The following is a 22,676-nucleotide window of genomic DNA, read 5'->3' as shown; positions in this document are numbered from 1 at the left end:
CTTTAGGTCATGAGCAGTTGTGTAAGCATTTCACTGCATATCGTACTGTGTATGACTGTGTATGTGACAAATAAAATTTGAATTTGATTTGAATTTGATTTAAAAACAAGAAATGGGTAATAGTGTATTTTTGTGCATAATATTCATACTTTACTCGTTGTATCCAAATCCCAGAAGGAAGAAGAAGACACATTTTTAAAAAAAAATAAACAAAAATAAAACAAAAATATATTTCTCTTTCTTCCCAGGTCAGTTTTGGTTTTAAATCCTGATTTTTAACACCATTCAATGAATCTGCAAGTTACATCGGGTGCAGACATTCATGTTCCCTTCATTATTCATCATCATCTTTGTCACTAGTTTGCTTGCAGTTATTTTTATTCATTAAATTAAGCAAAAAACTAGACTAACCAACTAATCTAAAACTAAGAAACACTAAAATATTACCTTAAATTTGAAAACCGGCTAAAACAAATATCCCCATTCAAAAATGTCAATCGACAATCGCATTGGCTTAGTGAGTGACGCCTTTAGAATCTTAGATCAAGCAGCAATTTTTAGTCGGTTTGTTCGCAGCAGTTGTTTTCTCAGACTTCAAATGTTCGACCAGAGAAACATTTGAAACATTTACAGAACAAAATTAAACAAACTGAAGAACAGAAGCTTCAACTAGAGGAGAAGAGCAGACAATGGAATAGAAGCAGAAAATAAAACCTTGGAAGAAAGAAAAGACCAACAAACTAAGAATATGCAACACCAGCAGAGGCGTAATTTCTAGGGGGGTTAGGGGCGTTATGACCCCCCCCAATAATCAGACCCAACCAATATAATCCCCCCTAATAAGATTATTTATTATCGTGCATTATCTTGTTAATTTTCTTTACTCACTTCAGGTTTTACCAACAAAATAGTTGCATGTTTAATCATCTGGGAATTCACCCAGATTTATTTATTTAGACAGAGATCTTGACCCCCCGATGTTCAGCACAAAGTTACGCCGATGAACACCAGCCTGACATAAACATTATTAATGAAATTATATGTGGTTTTGAAAAAGTTCACTAATATTAAACATTTAGCAACAGCAACGTAGTCACAATGTGACTTACGTGACTTCTGTGGTTTGCATGCAGCAGTCACCTTTTATGATTCTATTGTCCCCTCCCCCCATCTCTTTACCCAGTGTTCTTAAAAGTGAACACAGGGTAAAGCTCTTCATATTTTTGGCCACCAGATGTCACCAGAGAGGACTGCGTTGAAAAGCTTCGAGTAATGCCGGGGCAAGCCGTGTGTGAATTATTAACGGACCCAAGATGCAGACTGCTTAAGTTGTGAGTGAGCTTTATTAACAAAAAGGTGAAACAAACAGGGGCGAGGTGGACGAAAACCAAAACCTAAGAGTAAACTAAACTGGGAAAAGCTAAGCAAAAACAAACCTGAAACCTTGAGACGTGAAACAGAGATGCGGGGAAAATGCACAGGAAAGTGGAGGGGAACAACACAGACGAACCAGCAACTACTACGACAGAAGACACGACTAAAATACACTCAGAGAAACACAGGGACATTACACACAGGTGGGGGACACAGCTGGGAGTGATTAACGTGACGAGACCAGGGAGGCAAACTGAAAACACTCACATAAGACGCAGACCTTCACAATAAAACAGGAAACACATACACGTAATGACACAACACACAAACTTAACACAGACTGAGGGACACAGAACATAGGAACATGAAACGTGAAAAGGGAGAGTACAAGAAACCCAGAATAAACAAAACCACAGAATAATAATAAACCAAAACATAAACACGGATTCACAGACTCCGGACCATGACAAATGGCTTCTTGGGATTTATAAAAGATAAATCCTGATCATCCTTTTCTTACATTTCCCAATATATGTACAAAACATTAAACAAAACGTGTTGAAAGATGTATTAGATAATAGTAGACTGTGCACATTTTTTGACAGGTGTGGCAGGCATCAGGTATCTCACTCTCTTCCAGAAGCGAGAGTTCCATGCTGCAGCGCCTCCAGAGCCCTCTGGCCACTTCAAAGGGGCACTCTTACGAATCAGGTGCTGCAAGCCCGGGGGGAGGTGTGTGTATTGCTGTTGCCCCGTGTCTCCTAGCTGGATCAAAATCACACTCAGTTCCCTCTGGACCAATGCATGGTGGAGCCCCACCTGGTAAATCATCAACAACACTTTAGTCACCCTTTCACTGTACACTTAGTATTTTTATTTACATAAATGCTATCTAGTAGTGCTACACATTGAAAAAATAGAATAAACTTAAGTATAAAAATATGATGCCATAATACACATATAAGTAGAATCATTTGTTTTCACAACAATCAATCTATTCCTTATTAACACAGCAACAGATGCCTCAAGGCGCTTTATATTCTAAGGTAAAGATCCTATGACAATAGAGAGAAAACCACAACAATCAGAAAATTTCCTATGAGCAAGGATTTTGTGATAGTGGGAAGGAAAAACTTCTTTTTAGCAGGAAGAAACTGCTAGCAGAACCAGGATTAAGGAAGCGCAGCCATTTGGGGGTTAGGGGAGATAGGAGAAAAAACACGGTGTGACAAGAGCCAGATTAATAAGAACTGATGATTAAATGCAGAGCAGTGTATGAACACACAGAGAGTGAAAAAGGGGTAGTTATATGGACAAAATTGTTTTTCTTATATTTTTATGGCTCAGTAAAATAATCTCAATTAAACCTGCAGGTTAACTAATTTGTGTATGTGATCGAGCTTCATGGATACATAAAGCTGGGTATCGTCTGCATAATAAGGAAAACGTATGCTATGCTTTCTAATAATGCTGCCTAAGGGAAGCATGTATAATGTAAATAGAAATGGTCCTAGTACAGAACCCTGTGTAACTCCATAATTAACCTTAGTGTGTGAAGAAGCCTCCCTATTTACATGAATAAATTAAGATATGATATGTCACTTACCTTTGCTAGTGTCAAGGTAAGTGACGCCTGATAACTGCAATGCCTTTTCTAAACTTCTTAACATGTCACCCACATTATGTTAATAAAAAGGTTCAAACCAACAATTAAATTAGTAAAAACTAACCATAAATTAATGGAACTGAAAGGAAAAATTCAAAATATTCAATTGTGCACCAACTATTCAACTATGTGTAACTGCTATTACTGCTTGTTTGCTTACTTACACCAAAATAAAGTTGATGGTCATCGTGTATAAAGCCATATGGAGTGGATGTATTGAACTTGTAGCACGTGGTCCCCAAATGTCAAATGTCTGTTTCTTCAAATAGTGTCTTTGTGGAGAAATATAGTATAACAGCCACACATTGTCCCATTTACCATTATGTTTATTTATTTCCAATATTTCAGTCTGTGTGACATGTCTAATAGCCAGGCATCCTTAATAATTGGCCGAACCTTACTGAATGCATGCATAGATGCAAATGTTTGCATGGACACTTTATCTCTGTATCTGACAAAGTTTGCAAGGACCAAAAAGTTGTAATTGAATAAAAATGTAATGGTAACAGTGTGTGGAGGTTATGCTACATTTCTCCACAAGGATTTTTTTCCCCCTATGTGCACTTGTTTCCTTAGATTTGCTGTAAAAGTATTGTACTTTTCCCACCGACGGTATTGTACTAGAGTACCAGTATCTTACATCATGCAATACCAATAAATTAGAGTACAGGAATATAACTTATATTTACTTGACTACTTTACTTGCACTTTATTTAAGTGCTGTACCATATTCTGCTTCTACTCCACTATATTTTGGATGCAAATATTACAGTTTGGATTCCACTTGTAGGTATTTTTTAAAATGATAAAAGAATCTGAAGTGTAATTCCACACAATAGGTATATACTATAAGTATTTAAAATATATTGTGCAGTTATATTGATTATACACCCTGTGCACCATTAAACTAATTAAGTAGAAGTATAACTTTTCAATACTTTTTTCCACACTGCAAAACAGTTATCCAACACAAAATTATACTTGTGCAACACAACTTTTCATGTAATAAATCTGAAATGGGACACAGGGCTGCACAGGATTCTGAAAACTTTTGTCATTAGCCAGCTCAAAATTTCAAACAGACAAATATAAAAGGAACAAAAATGTATGTAATTAAATGAAATTGAAAAGAAGTGTGAAGTGGCTAAATCAGTCATATTTTAAAGAAAGATAATTAAGCAAAACAAATTTGCCTACTGTGGAGAAAATAGAGAGGATGTTAGCACCAAGCCTCTTAAACCATTATCCAGTGGCAACAAGTGTACTTCCTCTCAGGACCTGCCTCCTGCCCTGTTCGCCTCCTACAAAGCCAGGAGGAGGAAAGCCAAGCAGTTGGCAGGGTCCTCACTCCATGTCTAATGCTTTCTACAGCAAATTATTCTGCACTGAATTGATCTCTAACTAAATATTCCAGTTTCAGTGAAATTAAATTGCATTTTATTTATATAGCGTTAAATCACAACAACACTTGCCTCAACGCACTTTATATTGCAAGGCCCTACAATTTCTTGTGGACCTCCTTGTGTGCCTTGTTCTTGGTTCCACAACTCCCACCCCCATTTAAAAAAGATGCTACAAAGGCCCCTGCTCACGTTGCCTGCAAAGCAGAGAAAGACAGACAGAGAAAGTGGGAAACGCTGGATAAGCGTATTTATGTGAGTCTCTTAGTATGCAAACCTGCCAGGTTTCTGTGAGCCAGAGAATTCTGATGTGTGGATTGTGACAGCATAAAAGATGAACATAGCTACCTCGACCCCACTCACTGGTTTGTGAAGTCCAATTTTAAAGCCTTTGGATGAGCACTTTGGGTGCTTTACAAGTCCTTGAATAATGATTTGTCAATCACAGGTCATTAGGCCAATGAGCATACTCCCAGGCAGTCCCTGTCTCAGTTCTCACCTGCCAGTCAAACCCTCCCATCACTGAGGTTTGGGGTGAGGCAGGCCATCGCTCTGTCGTCATGGAGCCTGATCCCAGATCTGGTGTGAGAATGACTATGAGCCTCCTGCTCTGATTCATGCATTTCTCCACCAACTCCAGACGATCTGTTGTGGTACAACAAAAAGAAAAAAACAACAACAACAAAAAAAACCAGGTACATGATGGCTCTTTAAATTAGGCAGCACAACACTGGTATCCCTTTAACACTTAAGCTGGGCTACAAAGAACACTGCAGACAATAAAATACCTGAATCACAAATACAAAATATATTGGTTGTTGATGTCCAAAATTACAATTAAAGCACATAAAACACTGACCTTCCCCTGGTATGTCATCCCTCCCGTGGATAAAGAGCCGATATCCGCACTTATCTTCGAGGACAGAGGGCAAAGTCTGTGTGATAAACTGAGAGAGTGTGTCCTCAGTGATCTTGTCCATTGGTGTCTGGTAGACCACATAGGCGTCATATAAACTTGTGTCTGGGAAACAAACAAACAAATCAGTGGAAATTTATGTGTACTTTCTTTGACAAGGTTTTCTCAGTTTTTTTATTAATGTTTCTTCCTTATCGGCTCATTGTGATGTAAAGTGACCCTGTCACCACAATAAGTCATTTGTGTTTGAACAGTTGTGGTCAGAAGTTACAAACACTCATCATTGACATGAATGTGTAATTTTTAACTTCTTTGAACCTTTCTTTTTCCAGGGTGGAACAATTGTACAGCATACATCTTTAATGAGTTGAAACATACAAAAAAAAACCCAACAACAATTGGGAGGACAGGTTTCAATTCATCCCACAAATGCAGAGTCAAGATTATGCATACAGGCTCAAATATATGATAATAATACTACCACTAATATTTGGTAAGATGCCCCTTGACCAGATGCTTTTAGCAGCCCCCAAAAAGTTTCTGACTCAATTCTGGACGGATGTTTGACCACCCTACTTGGCAGAACTGGTAGGTTTAAATTTGTGATATCATCTCGCTTTTGGGCGTCACTCACAAATTTTCAATATGGTTGAGGTCAGGCTTTGGGGAGGCCAATGTAGAAACTTAATATTCGCCTGGTTTAACCTTTCCAAAACCAGTTTTGAGACTGTGGAATATGCACACATGATAAATGGCTGCTGAAAACTGGGTATATATTATCGCTCCAACTGCACTTTATGGACCCCTGTGTTGCTGTAATATGTGAATTGCCACAGTGTGGGATTAATAGAGTCTATGTCATGCCATCTCAAAAGCTTTCTCCAAAAGGCATTTGGCTTACTTGTTCACCATAGCCAAAGTGAACCAGCATTTTTTATATATTGTTTGAACCTTCAGAAGGAACCAAAACACTTCAGGTTTACTTATTTGTTATTCAATTTGGTTACTCTTGCATTTTTCTTATATTTCTAATTTGTCTTATTGAAAACCACTGGATACCACTATTTTGTAGCAAACAAGCTGATGAATATTTTAGGAAGTAACTTTTGTTTTGACATAATATTTCAGGGTCTATAACCACAACATCTTCCTCTCTTAAGTCTTGGATGTGTTAAACTGGTGCATTTTTCCTTAAAGTATAGCACTGAAGCCAGGGAGCAGGAGTAGCAGCTAAACTGGCTCGGTCTATCCTCTGAAACTGACTAATTAGCATTGTACTTCATTCCTTTACTGTTGGTACAAAACTAAGATAATAAAGCCCCCAAGAAAAATATTTACTCTCTTACCTTTATTGCTACTGCTTAGTGGGAAGTAGGGTCTGAAGAACAGGGCTAAGTCAATGGCAAAGTATTTGACCAAAACAGCGACAAAAACACCAACGAATAACATGCATACTCCTCCAATGGCAAGTGGAATTATGGATTCTAGGAAACACAAAATTATAGTGTAAAATAACATTTCCATGCTTCGCTAAAAGTCAACAGACATTTTTGTTAGCAAGGCTAAAAAACAATCAATGGCCCTGTGACTGACCTTTCCGCTTAAGAGTTAAAGTGGCATTCTTTGTTACGTAATAATAGCCCTCGCCAAAACACTTAAACTTCTGTTGAAAATCCTTAGCAGACACTTTTTTAATGGTGAGGATTGCAGTGGCAATGGTATTCTTTGAAGGTTCCTCAGTTGCTCTAACAAAGAAGATAAGAGTTTGTTTTGTTAAAGAAGACAAAGGGTCAAAGACAAAGTTCAGCAGAAAGGTTCACTGCAGACAAATGAGAGGAAATACATAACAGTTACTATTTAACATATTTTCAACAGATCTTTGAGGTTCTCTTAAGTGTGACTCTTAAACAATAGCACTTAAAGAGGTCATGTTAACTTATTCTGTAAAACACCTTAGAAGCACCTTAAACTACATGTTGAAATCCACTCAAAGGATTAGCAAAACATTAAGTGTACATTGTGTAAAGTATAAAAGAGGCTTACATTTTGGTAGTTTGACTATAACCATCCCTGTTTTTGAAAGGAATTCCATTGATGTACCAGCTGGCATTACAGTCATGTTTCACATTAGTCCCACACAAAACTGAGCAATTCAGCTTAATCTCCGAGCCTGGAAGGAAAGAAGGAAGGGAAGAAGGAGGGAAAGAAGGAAGGATGAAGAAAGAAAGAGGACGGGTTAACCCACTGGAATACAGGGTAAGATGCACGACAAAGGCGCACATTCCCCTGAATGCACAGTCAGTAAAACTGGGGCATTATTCTTTCCAGAGTTTTTATATATTCCATGTGACCAGCTATGGAGTAGTAATAGGATGCCTTGAAAATCTTTCCCGATGGCCACTCGTTTAACACCTCCACCAGTTTGTCAAACCCCAGCCAATCGGTAACAAACATCAGGGGGTGCAACACAGCCCTAATTCTATGTTTATTCCTGTATTTAGTTTCCACTGGCACTAGGATGCCTGTAAGCCCTGATTGCAGCAACACTCCCTTAAACGGAAGGTGGCAAACTTGCAAGCCTGCACCATTGCCTTAAATGCATCCAGGAAAGTCTACAGGTCATCCACCTCCGTCATTTTAAATAAGTCCACCTCAGAGAGTGGAGGTGACAGTGCTGGAGAAGCCGCCACTCCTTCCTGGGTCACCGGGTACATTGGGCACCAGTGTGGCAGTTGCTCCTGCCACTGTGAGCTCTCCCCAGGAAGGGCAGAGGGATGCATTTTACAAACAATTTTATTCACACAAAGCGTTACACACAATCTTTCTCTCTTTCTGTTTTTGGCTTTGTCTTGTTTCTGGCCCCCACACCTACTGCCAGAGGAGAGGTTAATTAGACAGATGTGCTACCCTCATCATCAGGCACTGGTCCCCAAAAACACACTGCTCCACCTCCCCCCTTCTTAAGTGATGAGTCAGTCACTCCCTGTATGGATGCAACTTTAGTCCTGCTAAGTGCTAACTGAGTAACTTTCAGAGGATCACTGTTATTAACCAAGTATTTGCAGTGTTTGCAGCCTTACAGAAACCTGGTTGCAGCAGGATGATTATGTTAGTTTAAATGAATCAACACCCCCGAGTCATTCTAACTACCAGAAATCTCGAAGCACAGGCCGAGGGGGCGGTGTGGCAGCAATTGTTCACACCAGCCTATTAATTAATGAAAGACCAAGACAGACTTTTAATTCATTTGAAAGCCTGATGCTTAGCCTCGTCCACCCCAGCTGTAAAACTCAGAAACCAGTCTTACTTGTTATCATCTATCATCCACCTGGGCCTTACACAGAGTTTCTGTCTGATTTCTCAGACTTTTTATCTGATTTAGTTCTCAGCTCAGATAAAAAAATAATTATTGTGGGTGATTTTAACATCCATGTAGATGCTAAAAATGACAGCCTCAACATGGCATTTAATCTGTTATTAGACTCAATTGGTTTCTCTCAAAATGTAAAAGAACCCACCCACCACTTTAATCACACTCTAGATCTTGTTTTAACATATGGCATAGAAACTGAACATTTAACAGTGTTTCCTGAAAACCCTCTCCTGTCTGATCATTTCCTGATAACATTTACATTTACAATAATTGATTACACAGCGGTGGAGAGTAGACTTTATCACAGTAGATGTCTTTCTGAAAGCGCTGTAACTAAGTTTAAGAATATAATCCACCCACTGTTATCATCTTCAATGCCCTGTACCAACATAGAGCAGAGCAGCTATCTGAACGCTACCCCAACAGAAGTCGATTATCTTGTTAATAATTTCACCTCCTCACTATGTACGACTCTGGATACTGTAGCTCCTGTGAAAACTAAGGTCTCTAATCAGAAGTACCTGACTCCGTGGTATAATTCTGAAACACGTACCCTAAAGCAGATGACTCATAATCTGGAGAGGAAATGGCGTGTCACAAATCTAGAGGATCATCATTTAGCCTGGAGAAATAGTTTGCTACTTTATAAGAAAGCCCTCCGCAAAGCCAGAACATCTTACTGTTCATCACTGATTGAAGAAAATAAGAACAACCCCAGGTTTCTCTTCAGCACTGTAGCCAGGCTGACAAAAAGTCAGAGCTCTTTTGAGCCAACAATCCCTTTAACGTTAACTAGTAATGACTTCATGAACTTCTTCACCAATAAAATTTTTATCATTAGAGAAAAAATTACCAAAAATCATCCCACAGATGTAATATTATCTACAGCTACTCTTAGTACCATTGATGTTAAGTTAGACTCTTTTTCTCTAATTGATCTTTCTGAGTTAACTTCAATAATTACTTCCTCCAAGCCATCAACGTGTCTTTTAGACCACATTCCTACAAAACTGCTCAAAGAAGTCCTGCCATTAATTAATTCTTCAATCTTAAATATGATCAACCTATCTCTAATAATCGGCTATGTACCACAGGCCTTCAAGCTAGCTGTAGTTAAACCTTTACTCAAAAAGCCATCTCTAGACCCAGCAGTCTTAGATAATTATAGGCCAATCTCCAACCTTCCTTTCATATCAAAAATCCTTGAAAGAGTAGTTGTCAAACAGCTAACAGATCATCTGCAGAGGAATGGTTTATTTGAAGAATTTCAGTCAGGTTTCAGAGCTCAGCACAGCACAGAAATAGCTTTAGTGAAGGTTACAAATGATCTTCTTGTGGCCTCTGACAGTGGACTCATCTCTGTGCTTGTCCTGCTAGACCTCAGTGCAGCGTTCGATACTGTCGACCATAATATCCTATTAGAGCGATTAGAACATGCTGTAGGTATTACAGGTACTGCACTGCAGTGGTTTGTATCATATCTATCTAATAGACTCCAGTTTGTGCATGTAAATGGAGAGTCCTCTTCACACACTGAGGTTAATTATGGAGTTCCACAGGGTTCAGTGCTAGGACCAATTCTGTTTACATTATACATGCTTCCCTTAGGCAGTATCATTAGAAGACATAGCATACATTTTCACTGCTATGCAGATGACACCCAGCTCTATCTGTCCATGAAGCCAGATAACACACACCAATTAGTTAAACTGTAGGAATGTCTTAAAGACATAAAGACCTGGAAGGCCGCTAACTTTCTGCTTCTTAATTCAGATAAAACTGAGGTTATTGTACTCGGCTCTGAAAAGCCTAGAAATATGGTATCTAACCAGATTCTTACTCTGGATGGCATTACCTTGGCCTCCAGTAACGCTGTGAGGAACCTTGGAGTCATTTTTGACCAAGACATGTCCTTCAATGCACATATTAAACAAATATGTAAGACTGCTTTCTTCCATTTGCGCAACATCTCTAAAATTAGAAATATCCTGTCTCAGAGTGACGCTGAAAAACTAGTTCATGCATTTATTACTTCCAGGCTGGACTACTGTAATTCATTATTATCAGGATGTCCAAAAAACTCACTGAAAAGCCTTCAGCTAATCCAAAATGCTGCAGCAAGAGTACTGACAGGGACTAGAAAGAGAGAGCAGATTTCTCCTGTTTTGGCTTCCCTTCATTGGCTTCCTGTTAAATCCAGAATTGAATTCAAAATCCTGCTCCTCACATACAAGGTCTTAAATAATCAGGCCCCATCTTATCTTAATGACCTTGTAGTACCATATCACCCTATTAGAGCACTTCGCTCTCGCTCTGCAGGCCTACTTGTTGTTCCTAGAGTATTTAAAAGTAGAATGGGAGGCAGAGCCTTCAGTTTTCAGGCCCCTCTTCTGTGGAACCAGCTTCCAGTTTGGATTCGGGAGACAGACACTATCTCTACTTTTAAGATTAGGCTTCAAACTGTTAGGATGCCTGGGTCGTTGACCCAGGGTTTTTGAGTTTACGATATTATTTATACTTTCTAGTCTTTGGTTTCTTTGAGTTCTGTCTTATGGTTTATGTCTCTGTCTTCTTTAGTTGCTCTGTCTCCCCTATCACCTGCATCCCCTTGTCTAGTTCGCGTCTATGTGTATCCTTAGTTCCTATATCCCCGTGTCCAGTCAGTGTTTGTGTCTGCCCTGGTCCCACGTCTCTGTTCCCTTTGTAGTGCCTGCATGTGAGTCTGCGTCTTTGTTCAGTCTGTGTTATGTGCTTCCTGTTTTACTTTGAAGGTCTCTGTCTTATCTCAGTGTGTTCAGGTTACGCTTCTTTGGTCTCGTCAGTTCTAATTTGTCCCAGCTGTGTTTCCCTCCTGTTACTCATTCCCTGATTGCTCCCTCTGTGTATTTAAGCCCTGTGTTTCTTAGTGTCTGTGTTGCGATCTACCGTTTTCTTAGCTGTGTGTTCTGTCATTTCTCTAGTTTAAGTTTGAGTTTTTTTTAGTTTTGTTATATTTTGAGTATTAAATTAAAGCCTTTTTTGAGTTCACGTCTGTCTCCGGAGTCTGCACCTTGGGTCCTATTCCTGCCTGCACACAGCCACACCTAACACAAACTTTCCTTTTTGCTAAAGCATATAGTTAGGGCTGGACCAGGTGACCCTGAATCCTCCCTTAGTTATGCTGCAATAGACGTAGGCTGCCGGGGGATTCCCATGATGCATTGAGTTTTTCCTTTCCAGTCACCTTTCTCACTCACTATGTATTAACAGACCTCTCTGCATTGAATCATATCTGTTATTAACCTCTGTCTCTCTTCCACAGCATGTCTTTTATCCTGTCTTCCTTCTCTCACCCCAACCGGTCGCAGCAGATGGCCCCGCCCCTCCCTGAGCCTGGTTCTGCCGGAGGTTTCTTCCTGTTAAAAGGGAGTTTTCCCTTCCCACTGTCGCCAAAGTGCTTGCTCATAGGGGGTCATATGATTGTTGGGTTTTTTTCTCTGTATCTATGAAGCGCCTTGAGGCGATTTATGTTGTGATTTGGCGCTATATAAATAAAATTGAATTGAATTGAATTGTTATGACAGCAACATGTTGACATGAAGATGAGATTTTATTACCTTCATCAGCAAACTGCTCCTGCGACTCATCAGCTGGGGTCAAAATTTCTAGGTAGTGCACAGCTTTTTCTGCGAGCAACCAAAAAGAGTGAGACATTTTTAATCCTCTAATAGGACATTTGGTATGCTATAATATGGGTATTGTTTTGAAAAATCAGGAAAACCTGTGACATACATACAAATCTTTAGCTCTGGCTCATTATTAAACATGTTAAATCAACACGCCATTACAATTTCACTTATAAAGTCAAGTTTATGTTGGTGTCGCAATGTGTTGTGTTGGTATCCAGAACTAAACACCAAAGAATGCAGTTTCACCTAGAAGTATAAGTTCCCTCGAACCTGACGTACTGTACACCTTATTATTGTATGCCCAGGTACAAATACAGGTGTAGAGGCCCTCGTGGTCTTTGGTAGCATTATGCACTCTCAATTCGACTTCATGCTGATCTTCAATAAGAGTATAGTCCTGCACCGAGAAGGGCACAAATAGGGAAAGCAACACATTTTACTTCAATGAACATGGTCTGTTTTGTAAATCATCACAATGGCCCTGTCAATTACATCATTGTGGCTTAGTTTGTAATTGTTGTATTGTAAAAGTTTAGAAGTTTTTAAAGTAGCTCCCTTTTTATTAACTTGCAATCAGGTTCTTGCTATAGCAATGAAACCAACACTTTTATCTTACATAAAAATGTACACTGGTATTAACATGGACAATGTTTAAAAAGTTAAATAAAATTCCTTTGTTCAGAAGTCAAGCAACATTTTAATGTCATCAACTTCCAGGGCCAGTGGAATCATCTTTTGCCCCACTGGTTTCACTGGTTAGTACTGGTACTTATTACCATCAGCAGTCAGTTCTGGCACCTCTCAGCTTTGCAGCTTGATGCTGGTTGGCAACTAGCTCTTGCACCTTTTTAGCAAAGTATCCAGAGTCATAAACCAGGCAGGGTCATACCATCAATTAATCCAATGGCCTTGATCCAAAAACGATTACCGAAAAGTCAGAAAAATCCCCCCCAAAAAAACGTGTATTCAAAATGGCCAAGCACCAAATCATTCAGCGTAACAAACAACTGGCAAACACACACCTTTATAGGGAGTTTGTACGTGTTTTGGAGTTTGCAAGTGTTTTAGAGTTTGCAAGTGTTTTGGAGTTTGTAACGTGCTTTGTCTCTAGGGGCCACCGTAAACCCCCCTCCCCCCTAAACAAGCTCCGAGTGAGCAACGACGTAATGGGAAATTCACAGAGAAACTTGCGGATTCTTCAACTGACCGCTGCGGCACTCCTGCTATACAGGTGAAAATAGAGCAACAGGACCGCTAGTCTTTGATTTTATTTATTTTCTGCTGTGTTTTACTTGCATCTATTTGAAAGACTGAGTGTAAAAACAAAAAATATTTTATGTGCTGGAATGTGCAGAATATAGGTTTAAATGTTAAACTAATTTCTTCAAGTCAGAGAATGGTGCATATAATTTAATTTTTGCTTGATGCATAAAGTTAAAAGCTTAAAACTGATAAAACAAGTTTTAAAAAGAGACTTTTCCATTTGATTACATTTTGTATGATGGATTATGCAGAAAAAGTAGAATTGGGCTGAAAGATCTATCGCTTTATCACCTCTTCAGGTTGTAAATCGTGTTTTTAAAAAGTAACTAAGTAACTAAGTAATTAATTACTTTTGAAAATAAGTAATCAGTAAAGTAACGGGATTACTTTTTTGGGGAAGTAATCAGTAATTAGTTACTGATTACTTTTTTCAAGTAACTTGACCAACACTGGTTCAAGTGCAGTTATTTTCCTCTGAGTTTTGATTCTGTCCCTAGTTAGCTAACATAAACTAAAGTATCAACTTCTATACTGACATAAGATGACATGAATCATCCCACTGAACATGATTTTTAAAACTGTATTTCTTAAATCCAGCTTCACAGCCACACATCTATGTCCGTTTTTGAAAGCAGGGCTCCATGATGTCACTTAGCCATTATATGTGTAGTGGCAGAGGTGGATGACCTGTAGACTTTCCTGGATGCATTTAAGGCAATGGTGCAGGTTTGCAAGTTTGCCAAACAAACAGGAAGCTGACCTGGGCTTTTTGGCCTACCTTGTACCAGGTGATGTTTCCTTTGAATGCACTACATGTGCTTCGGACTCGTTCTGGACATGGGACCTTTTTGCTCTGGTCAGAGTTTTTGATTTCTCCGTAGTTTAACATCTTGCTTCCTCTGTAACTTGCATTGAACACTTCAATTTTCACAGCGTGGTTAAAACATTGTCCTGAAGACTTGATTTCCCTAAAAGTGAATCAATGAGTGGGAAGCACATTAACAAAAAAAGAGACAAAAAAAAGAAGAAAATTGTTTTAGAGTTCAAGAAAACCCAGACCATCACTAATGTTAGATGCTAGATAGAAATTTTGTAACATATTTCGTAGAGATGATTCTTACCAAGCAGCGTAATCTCCAGAATCAGAAATGTTGAGGTTTAAGAGAAACAGTGCTTCGCCTTGGTAATGCACCCTGGCTTTCTTATCAGAGGAAATATTCTGAATTTGGGTGCTATATTTGTACCATGTAAAATTTTTATTGTTGAAGTTTGGTTCTAAAATAAAAGGTACATAAAAAAGAGACTCCCCTTCAAGCACTTTAATGCTCTCCTCATCCATGATCTCACATTGTGATTTGCCAGAATCTGAAACTGAGGGAGAAGCAGATAGAGGTGATGATAAGTGCAAATGCAAATGTGAAAGGTGTGTTGCAGATGCTACAATGCTGTACGATGAAATGAAAATGTTTATGAAATGTTCCTTTTCTTTTTTGCCTTAATGTTTTTCAATGATTTTTATGGCCTTTCTGTCTTGCCATACATTTTTACCTTCTACATTTTGGCTTTGATGTTTTGCTGACCCATCAATGATAACCTTTGATATAACTTTTTCTACAACTTGCTCAAAATTGTCATGATATGCATTTCACATCAGCGGCCTTTTGAGCCTGATTAATACTGGGTGTGCTGCTTCACCAGGTTTCATTGTAAGGTGTAAGATGTGCGGTTTAGCACATGCAGATGAATCGTGTACTGTATACACCACCTGATTTCCATTCTGATATGGATGTCACCACTGCAACAAGAAAGAGAAGCTGGAAAGCATCCATTAGCTGAGAGAGAGAGAGAGAGAGAGAGAGAGAGACATAGGACATTCAAAGCCAAACCACACTGTTCTGAATCATGTGATATATTTCATATTTAATTACACTAACTTGACTTGCTTTACTCATACACTGTCAGTCCTGCACATAAGCTTTTACCATGGCCTCAACAGCTTAAAGTGCTTCTCCCTGTCTGTTCCACAAATAATGTGACAGTTCAGTGATTCTTGAGATAAGGGACAAAACATGTCCGGCAGATAAAACCCAATTTTGTTGTTAAAAATATGCATACAAGTGTTAACCCAACTGCCTAAAAGACAACAGCCACTATGGTGTGGTGTCCCTTTAAGACACCCAAGTCGAGGGTTGATGGTGTCATCGGTTTGTGCCACTGCTCTGCTCTCTCTCTCTGTGATGGTGTGGACATGTGCTTGCACGCTAGTAGATGAGGAGGGACGGATTTTATGTTTTACCTATCCAGACAACTTTGTTTGCAACGTTATGGGTTGTACGAACACTGTGCGCTATGTTTGTTAAGCTGCAGCCGTTCAACCGGGCTTATATGGTTGATGAAGAGAAGGTATACTAAAGAACACACTGTGGAATCCCCAACGCCAGTGTGAGTGTGTATTCTTTTGGCTACCCTGCTAAGTGTTTTGCCGCCTCCTCTCAACCACTAAACGCAACCCGACGTTACAAACTGTAACAGGGCGGCCCTTAGCGGCTGGAAACTAGTGATGTGACGTTCTGTATCGAGTAATGGAGGGGGCGTTTCCGCGATGCGCGTATCGAGGCTTGCTTCATTTATGGGAGGAGCTGAAAATGATGACGCCGAAGCCTCACTGCCCGGCTGTACCACGTGACTGGTTCATGAAGTGTTTCGAACTTTGCCGCGAGCTATGACAGCGATATAAACCCCTCAGACTTCATTCAAAAATGTGGGTGTTTGATGGAAAGTTGCGGTTAGTGAGAGTTTGGAGGTTTATGAGAGTGAGGAGAGAAAGTCAGGAGAGAATGGAGCCAGCTAAGAAGAGGAGGATGTCCTCCCCTGTGTGGGAACATTTTGATTTTATTCCTCCCAACAAGGTATGTAAATTTCTACAGAAGATGTATTTTCATAATACTGATGGTGCAATACAATTTATGTTAAGCGGCTTTACTTTTGTACAAGGTAAAGTGTTTGCTATGTGCCAGGCAGCTGGGATATAACAACAACACCTCATCCGTGCTTAGGCACTACAGAGCTTTGTATGAGAATAAGGGGAACACCGATTGTGGAGCAAGACCAGGTGAGCCATCAAATGCCATGATAATACAGCATGCAGTAATGTTACTACATGATATAACAATATTATACAGCTGTAATAAGTTATGTGTGTGATATTTATATCTGTGCTTTGTCTTTATTGTCTTTCCTCAGGAGAACAATCTCAAATAGATGAAGACCTGGTTACCATGGTGATTGAGGACTCCCAGCCATTTAGCATTGTGGAGGACAAAGGATTCAAAAGATTTGTTAAACCATTAAATCCCAGCTATGTTCTCCCCACTAAAAAGGTCATAAAAGCAGTGAAAATTTAGTTTTTACAGAATAAAATGTGAATAGGCAGGACTGAGGCTCAGTGTGTAGCTGTCCATACCTCAACGTTACAAAAGCACAACTACTGTCCACACCCCAACCACACCTCACCTCACAGTAAATGATCATTTCCATTTTAAGCATTTCCAAATAATCATTTTCCATACTGCCAGTATAAATATACACAGTATACTGCCATCACTACAATATACATGTTTTACACACTCCTTTTGTTGTTGACATTTACAGGCTGTGTGCAAAAGGCCACATTTCAAATTCTTGCCAACTAATATTTTTACGTCCAGTAGATGTCCTACTAGAGCAAATGAAGCTTCAAGAAGCTTTGCGCTGGGGTGAACCAATTGGATGAAAAGCTTCAGTGCTTCATGAAGTTTCATCTGCCCATCACTATCCCCGGGGGTCCAGACACCATTTAAAGGTTCCAGGAGAGACCATTGGTAAAGAGAGTGTGGTGAATCTTTTTGTGCTTGGGTTTCTGGGTTTTTATAATATTGGGTTTGGTGTAACATTAAAGTGTGAAATATTTATTAATATGTAAATGTGAAAATGTATTTATTTATTCTTATATTTATCTACCACATTCCTTGATGATGAGCAGCTGTGCAGGATCTGAAATAAGGCTACCAACTGATTTTAAAATTCCCAATAAATAGTCAATAAATATTTAAACTTCTTTTGTGCAAATCCATGCTTAAAGTGCAATGCTAAATAAAGTGCTTGATAAGGTGCTTTTAATAAAGTGAAAGGTGTGCTCTAAAGTGCTATACAGATAATATAATATAAATAAATGCAGTAAGGGAGTCCTCTTCCTTACACAAACCAAGGCAATTTTTTATATGATTTTGCATTTTTTATACATATTTATTTATTTTAAATGGTACAATACATTACCAGTACCTTAAAAATCCATTGTCCAGAAGCAGGTGTGATAATATTAAAATACAGAAAAAAAAATTAAAAGTAATGTAAAATTAAACATCATGGCTCTCGTCACTAAGTATTTAATTCAATACCTAATGTCAAAATATGCAATTGAAAATTTATTTTTACATATTTTTTAAGTGATTAAAATCGTGTCCAGAGTTTTTGTCAACACCATCAGATTTTTTTAAAAGTACATCAAAAATCAGGAATTATTGTGGGTAGCTTACACTCTGAGGACCCCTTTATCACTTCCTGTTTGATACACATGCCATGAGGTCACTGCTGTGATAATTTTTTTTAAATTTTAATGTCATTTATTGCATACCTTTCTGATAAAACTCTTTGTCACAACCATAGTGTGTCACTACCAAAGTCGATGTAATGCAAGATTTAATTATTTTTTTTGTAAAAAGAGCTTAATTTAGGTAGATTGTAAAAGCCATAAGCAACTGATGAAAAACAAGATGGCTTCTGTCAGATAAACATGTGTTATGAGACAAAGTCGGGTATTTTGTCAACACCATCAGGATTTTTGTCTGATGGTGTTGACCCTTTTCCTAATGGTGTTGACAAATGCCACAAACGTGTGCTATTCACCATTTATATTAAGTTATTTTTTTACTAATATTTCAGATATATTACGTCCTGTGTATTTTACTGATATTTCTGCTTCACAGATGTGTCAAATATTATCAAATTTGTCTTATCTTGAATCTCATTGTTTATGTTTATATTATTAATCCTGTAGGAAAATGCTTAGTCCTCTGCATTTAACCCATTCACTCAGTGATGCAGTGGGCAGCTACAAATCATGTGGCGTCTACTGAGCTAGCTGTGCCTCGAGAGTTGGTCTTTAAGTGATGATGTATGAATCCTGCTTCCGGGCCCAAACTACTCTGTGTTTATTAAGCCTGTTGTGCTGTTAAAATGTTTTAATGCTTTTTATCTTGTTCTATTACATCAGAACAAGCCCCTAAAAGAGCCCGTTCTCACTCCCGAGGCGTAATATGCTGACGATTTGTCACCTAGCGTAAAATGTTACGCTTTGGGAGTGAGAACGTGTTGCCTAAAAACAGTCAGTGATCACGTCAGCCTAACCATCGGGAACCCTCACGTTAACTTTTATCAAGTGGTAAAAAGTTAGCATTCATCCTCCAGCTTCACTGTATTTATATTATGCTAACATAGCTGTGTCACTAGCGATCATGTAGCACATCACTATATACCAGCTAGCCCAACTTCAGTAACCTGACAATAGTCACTGCTGTTCAATTTTCTGTCTCTATTTATGTTGGAAGTGGTAGCAGAGCTGGTTTATCATGTTCAGGTGGAAACAAGCAATCTAACTTTAACTCTGTTAAATTTCATATATTCTGTTTTCATGGATGCCTGGATGTTACACCTGGTAGAGCAGCCACACTGATCATTTTATTAAAGATGAAAGAATTTAGACAGATTGTAACTCTCAGTGATGCCGCAGAGTTCCTTTGACTTTGGGATCTGCAGCGGAGTTTGGACCTGGAAACGGCTAATGACATCAGACTTAAAGACCGGATAGCATCTCTATTGCTTAATGCATAATTGTGTTGTGAATATTCATCCTTAATCTGTAAAAAAGCATAAGGTTCAGAATTATGGTAATTACAAAATGGTACATTTCAGGCTACAATAGCACAGGGGAAGCTGTCAGTAGAGGAATGAAAGAGAAGGAACAGGGATGATAAAAAAAAAGGAGAGAAAAAGTTAACAGCCAGCCTGAGTTGAAGAAAGAGTTTCTCATAAAGGAAAGGGAAAGATGGAGAAATAGAGTGAAAAAGAGAAAAATAAAGAACATCAGTGATCTGAAAGAAAGAGAAAAAAGTCAGAAGAGAAGGTTTTGGAAACAAGCACAGAGACAAAAGGAGAGAAAGTCCAGCAGGGTCTAAACACACAACCACAGAACTTTAGGAATCAAGGAGTAGTAGGCAGCTACTTGCTGGTGAACTATTAAGATGTAGAACTTGACATGTGCAAAAACAGAATTGTTATGATGTGTCTTGTGATATTACAAAGGTTGCTAAGGTTTAATGGTCATTTTGAAAGAAATATATTGTTTTCTACTAGTGTGTCAACACCGTCAGATTTGTGTCACCACCGTCAGCACCTTGTCAACTCCATAATATGGAGTTTTTGTTTATTTTTCTCTTTTGGAAAACCATATATTTTCCTCCCTCATGATCTTCCTATAAAAATACGTAATTTTCTCAATGTGTAATTTGCATTCTGCTTAATGTGATTGTTTCTTATAGAGATTAAATACAAGCTTCTGAAAATATGTATGACTGTAACTCTAATAATAAAAAGCCAAAACAATCTTACTTTTAAACCTGGTATAATTACTTTGAAAATACATGTGCATAAACAATAGAATAGAGAAGCTGCTAATAGTCAAAGTAGCTGAAACAACTTTTTAAAAAATCAAAAAATATATTTTAGAAAATTAAAACCTGTTTTGTCCCTAATCTCAGGAATCACTGAGTTATGAAATCAGTTAAAATGCTGCTCTCTCATCACTGGTTGTTCAAAAGAACAGAATGCTGTGCGTTTTGTTTTTCTCAGGCTTGCATGTTTCCTTTGGTTTTGAGCCAGCTGGTTGCTGGAGAAAGCTATCAACTTAGAAGCCTTTCAGTGGACCGATAACACAGGAACTTGTCAGAAGAAGTTTCAGATGAAATTGAATATGACACTGATTACCTGTGAAGATTGTTATCAAATAATTCCTGGTTATCAAACTTAATCATCTTGTCATTTAAGGACTTTTTGCACAGTGCAACACTTCTCACAATGTCCTTGACAGACTCAGTGGCTGAATAAGAAATAACAGCTAAAAAAACAGCAAAAGGACAAAGTGAACACAAGTCACATGGTGTTACAGTGCCAACAGTATAACAATCTGTCTGTCAAGAGTATAGTTGTAGCATCTCTGACATGTTTTTAAACATGTCTGAGAGCAACAGAGACACACCACATTCATCTTCAGTAGAGAGCCTGTTCACATAGAATTGCTACAAATGTTCACCAATATTTGTAACTGCTCAGTCGAGTTTCACTTTGAATCATATCTTCTAAACAGGAAGTTTATAATTTTGCAGCTTGAGCTCATATCAAATCAAAGTGTTAAAATCCTGAATAAGTCTTATAATAATTCTTGAATAATTCAAATTGAATACTGATTCGATCCACTATGAGTTTAAAGAATTGCTAGCTTTAACTGTTCTGTTTTCCAGATGCTGTGGAAATAACTATGGAAGAGATCTGAGAAGATCTGTAAACAGATCTGTAAAGCCTTTATAAAGTTTATAAGTTATCTTCTCACCCTAGTTCTTCTTTCTGTCACTTAACTTGGAGTATACCTATTTAGAACCTTAGCATATCCTAAAGCAAGGAAGTTAAAATTGTTAGTAGTAATGAAAGTGTTTGCTTACCTCACAAAAGTGTGTGTGCTGGCCGTTGGAGTGTAATCAGCTCGAAGCTGCCGGTATGGTTGTTTCTCTCTCTCTCACTCTCTCTCTCTCTCTCATGCACACATGCTTCGTCACCAGCCTGTTTCCCGTCTCTCATGTTGGACCCGCCCGGGGTCCATGCTTACATAACAGTCACAACAACAGCAGTGCGACTGTTACTTCAACAGGCAGACTTGAAAAGCTACACATTCACCTGAACAAAACAACCACATGTTAATGCTGACGGGGTGTAGATGTAACATAGAAATCTATATCACTAAAAGCCACTCGGTAGATCAAAATTAGAAATGAACACCCATGTTTAGGCACATTTTCTTGTTTATGTTATTTAAATGTGTTTCAGCCATAAGAAAATTTGCTACAAATCTTTAAGCTAAAGATAAGCAGAAGAGAATGGATGGATGACAGATGTTCATATCATTTATGTACATTTTCAGCAGTGTACCTGTGTAATATATCTGTATTGTGAGAGCTTGTTTATACAGATCTGAACAGACGTGCCTGATGATCCTCCTTATGACTTTATAATTAAGGTAATCTGAGCCTGTGACATTTCATATTAAAACGGGCAAGATCGGTAAGTTCGATTCTGACTTAGTAATGTTAGGGTCACATGCTTGAGCCCCCATTTGGTGGATTGTCTTGTAATGCCTGCTTGCAATAGTTTTATTATTAGTTCAGGTATAGCAGATAAAGTGGCACTGAAATGTGAGCTTGGTGTTCTCTAATATACAGTTTCTACTATTTCTTGTAGGTGAAAAATTACATGTGAAGTTCATTATCACATCAGAGACACTTTTTACACTGTGATCCAGCATGACAGAATTAATTTTACAACAGGATCACAAGCCCATACACGCACCTTAAAGTGAGACCCGCTCAAACACCAAGGAATGCTCGGCTTATCCCACTCTGGGAATTATAATCACATTTTCCATGACTGGAAACTACGCGGAATGGGCAAATATGCCCTTTCAAGTAAGCACTGCATGTGGGTGTTTCCAGTTAGGGGATTCCCTGAACAGATGTGACTTTCACCACTTCCAGTCAATAAACCCTCCCCACTGATCAAAGTTCTGGCCTGGAGTACACTGAAAAAAAGGGACTGGCCATCTCTTGGATTTATGTAAGCATCTTGCATGTATTTAACACAATTGCCTCATGTT

The 22,676-nt window shown here is 38.5% G+C and overlaps 1 protein-coding gene and 1 long non-coding RNA gene across 2 annotated transcripts; one reads left to right on the top strand and one right to left on the bottom strand.

Annotated features, from left to right (window-relative positions):
• Nucleotides 1–950: 950 nt before the first annotated feature.
• LOC146556227 (interleukin-1 receptor-like 1) lies at nucleotides 951–21,554 on the bottom strand. The gene is made up of 12 exons (XM_085250015.1): nucleotides 21,472–21,554; nucleotides 15,426–15,492; nucleotides 14,782–15,031; nucleotides 14,439–14,628; nucleotides 12,644–12,794; nucleotides 12,326–12,394; nucleotides 7,400–7,526; nucleotides 6,950–7,101; nucleotides 6,703–6,840; nucleotides 5,300–5,461; nucleotides 4,940–5,085; nucleotides 951–2,193 (listed from the first exon to the last, which is right to left on the bottom strand). Exons 2-12 carry the CDS (start codon nucleotides 15,487–15,489, stop codon nucleotides 1,945–1,947), a joined length of 1,698 nt encoding a protein of 565 aa, XP_085106141.1. The 5' UTR covers nucleotides 15,490–15,492; nucleotides 21,472–21,554; the 3' UTR covers nucleotides 951–1,944.
• LOC146556228 (uncharacterized) lies at nucleotides 15,893–20,357 on the top strand. Its single transcript, XR_014889033.1, has 3 exons — nucleotides 15,893–16,569; nucleotides 16,655–16,772; nucleotides 16,904–20,357. It is a non-coding gene; the product is annotated as an uncharacterized LOC146556228 (long non-coding RNA).
• Nucleotides 21,555–22,676: the final 1,122 nt, after the last annotated feature.

The sequence above is a fragment of the Mchenga conophoros genome, linkage group LG16 (genome assembly GCF_057382185.1).
Source record: "Mchenga conophoros isolate Kocher_MC1m ecotype Shallow Benthic linkage group LG16, M_conophoros_male_GT1.1, whole genome shotgun sequence".
In the NCBI taxonomy this organism is placed as follows: Eukaryota; Metazoa; Chordata; class Actinopteri; order Cichliformes; family Cichlidae; genus Mchenga; species Mchenga conophoros.
Note: the sequence above shows the minus strand (reverse complement) of the source record. Positions and strands in the feature narration are given on the sequence as shown.

Bases quoted from the DNA above. Each gene is read 5' to 3' on its own strand.
- LOC146556227 (XM_085250015.1), bottom strand. From the start codon at position 15,489: ATGGATGCTTTCCAGCTTCTCTTTCTTGTTGCAGTGGTGACATCCATA. The intron at 15,032-15,425 runs GTGGTGTATACA...CTTCTCCCTCAG, and splicing joins CATATCAGAATGGAAATCAG to TTTCAGATTCTGGCAAATCA. The intron at 12,395-12,643 runs GTGAAACTGCAT...GGTTGCTCGCAG, and splicing joins GAGGGAACTTATACTTCTAG to AAAAAGCTGTGCACTACCTA.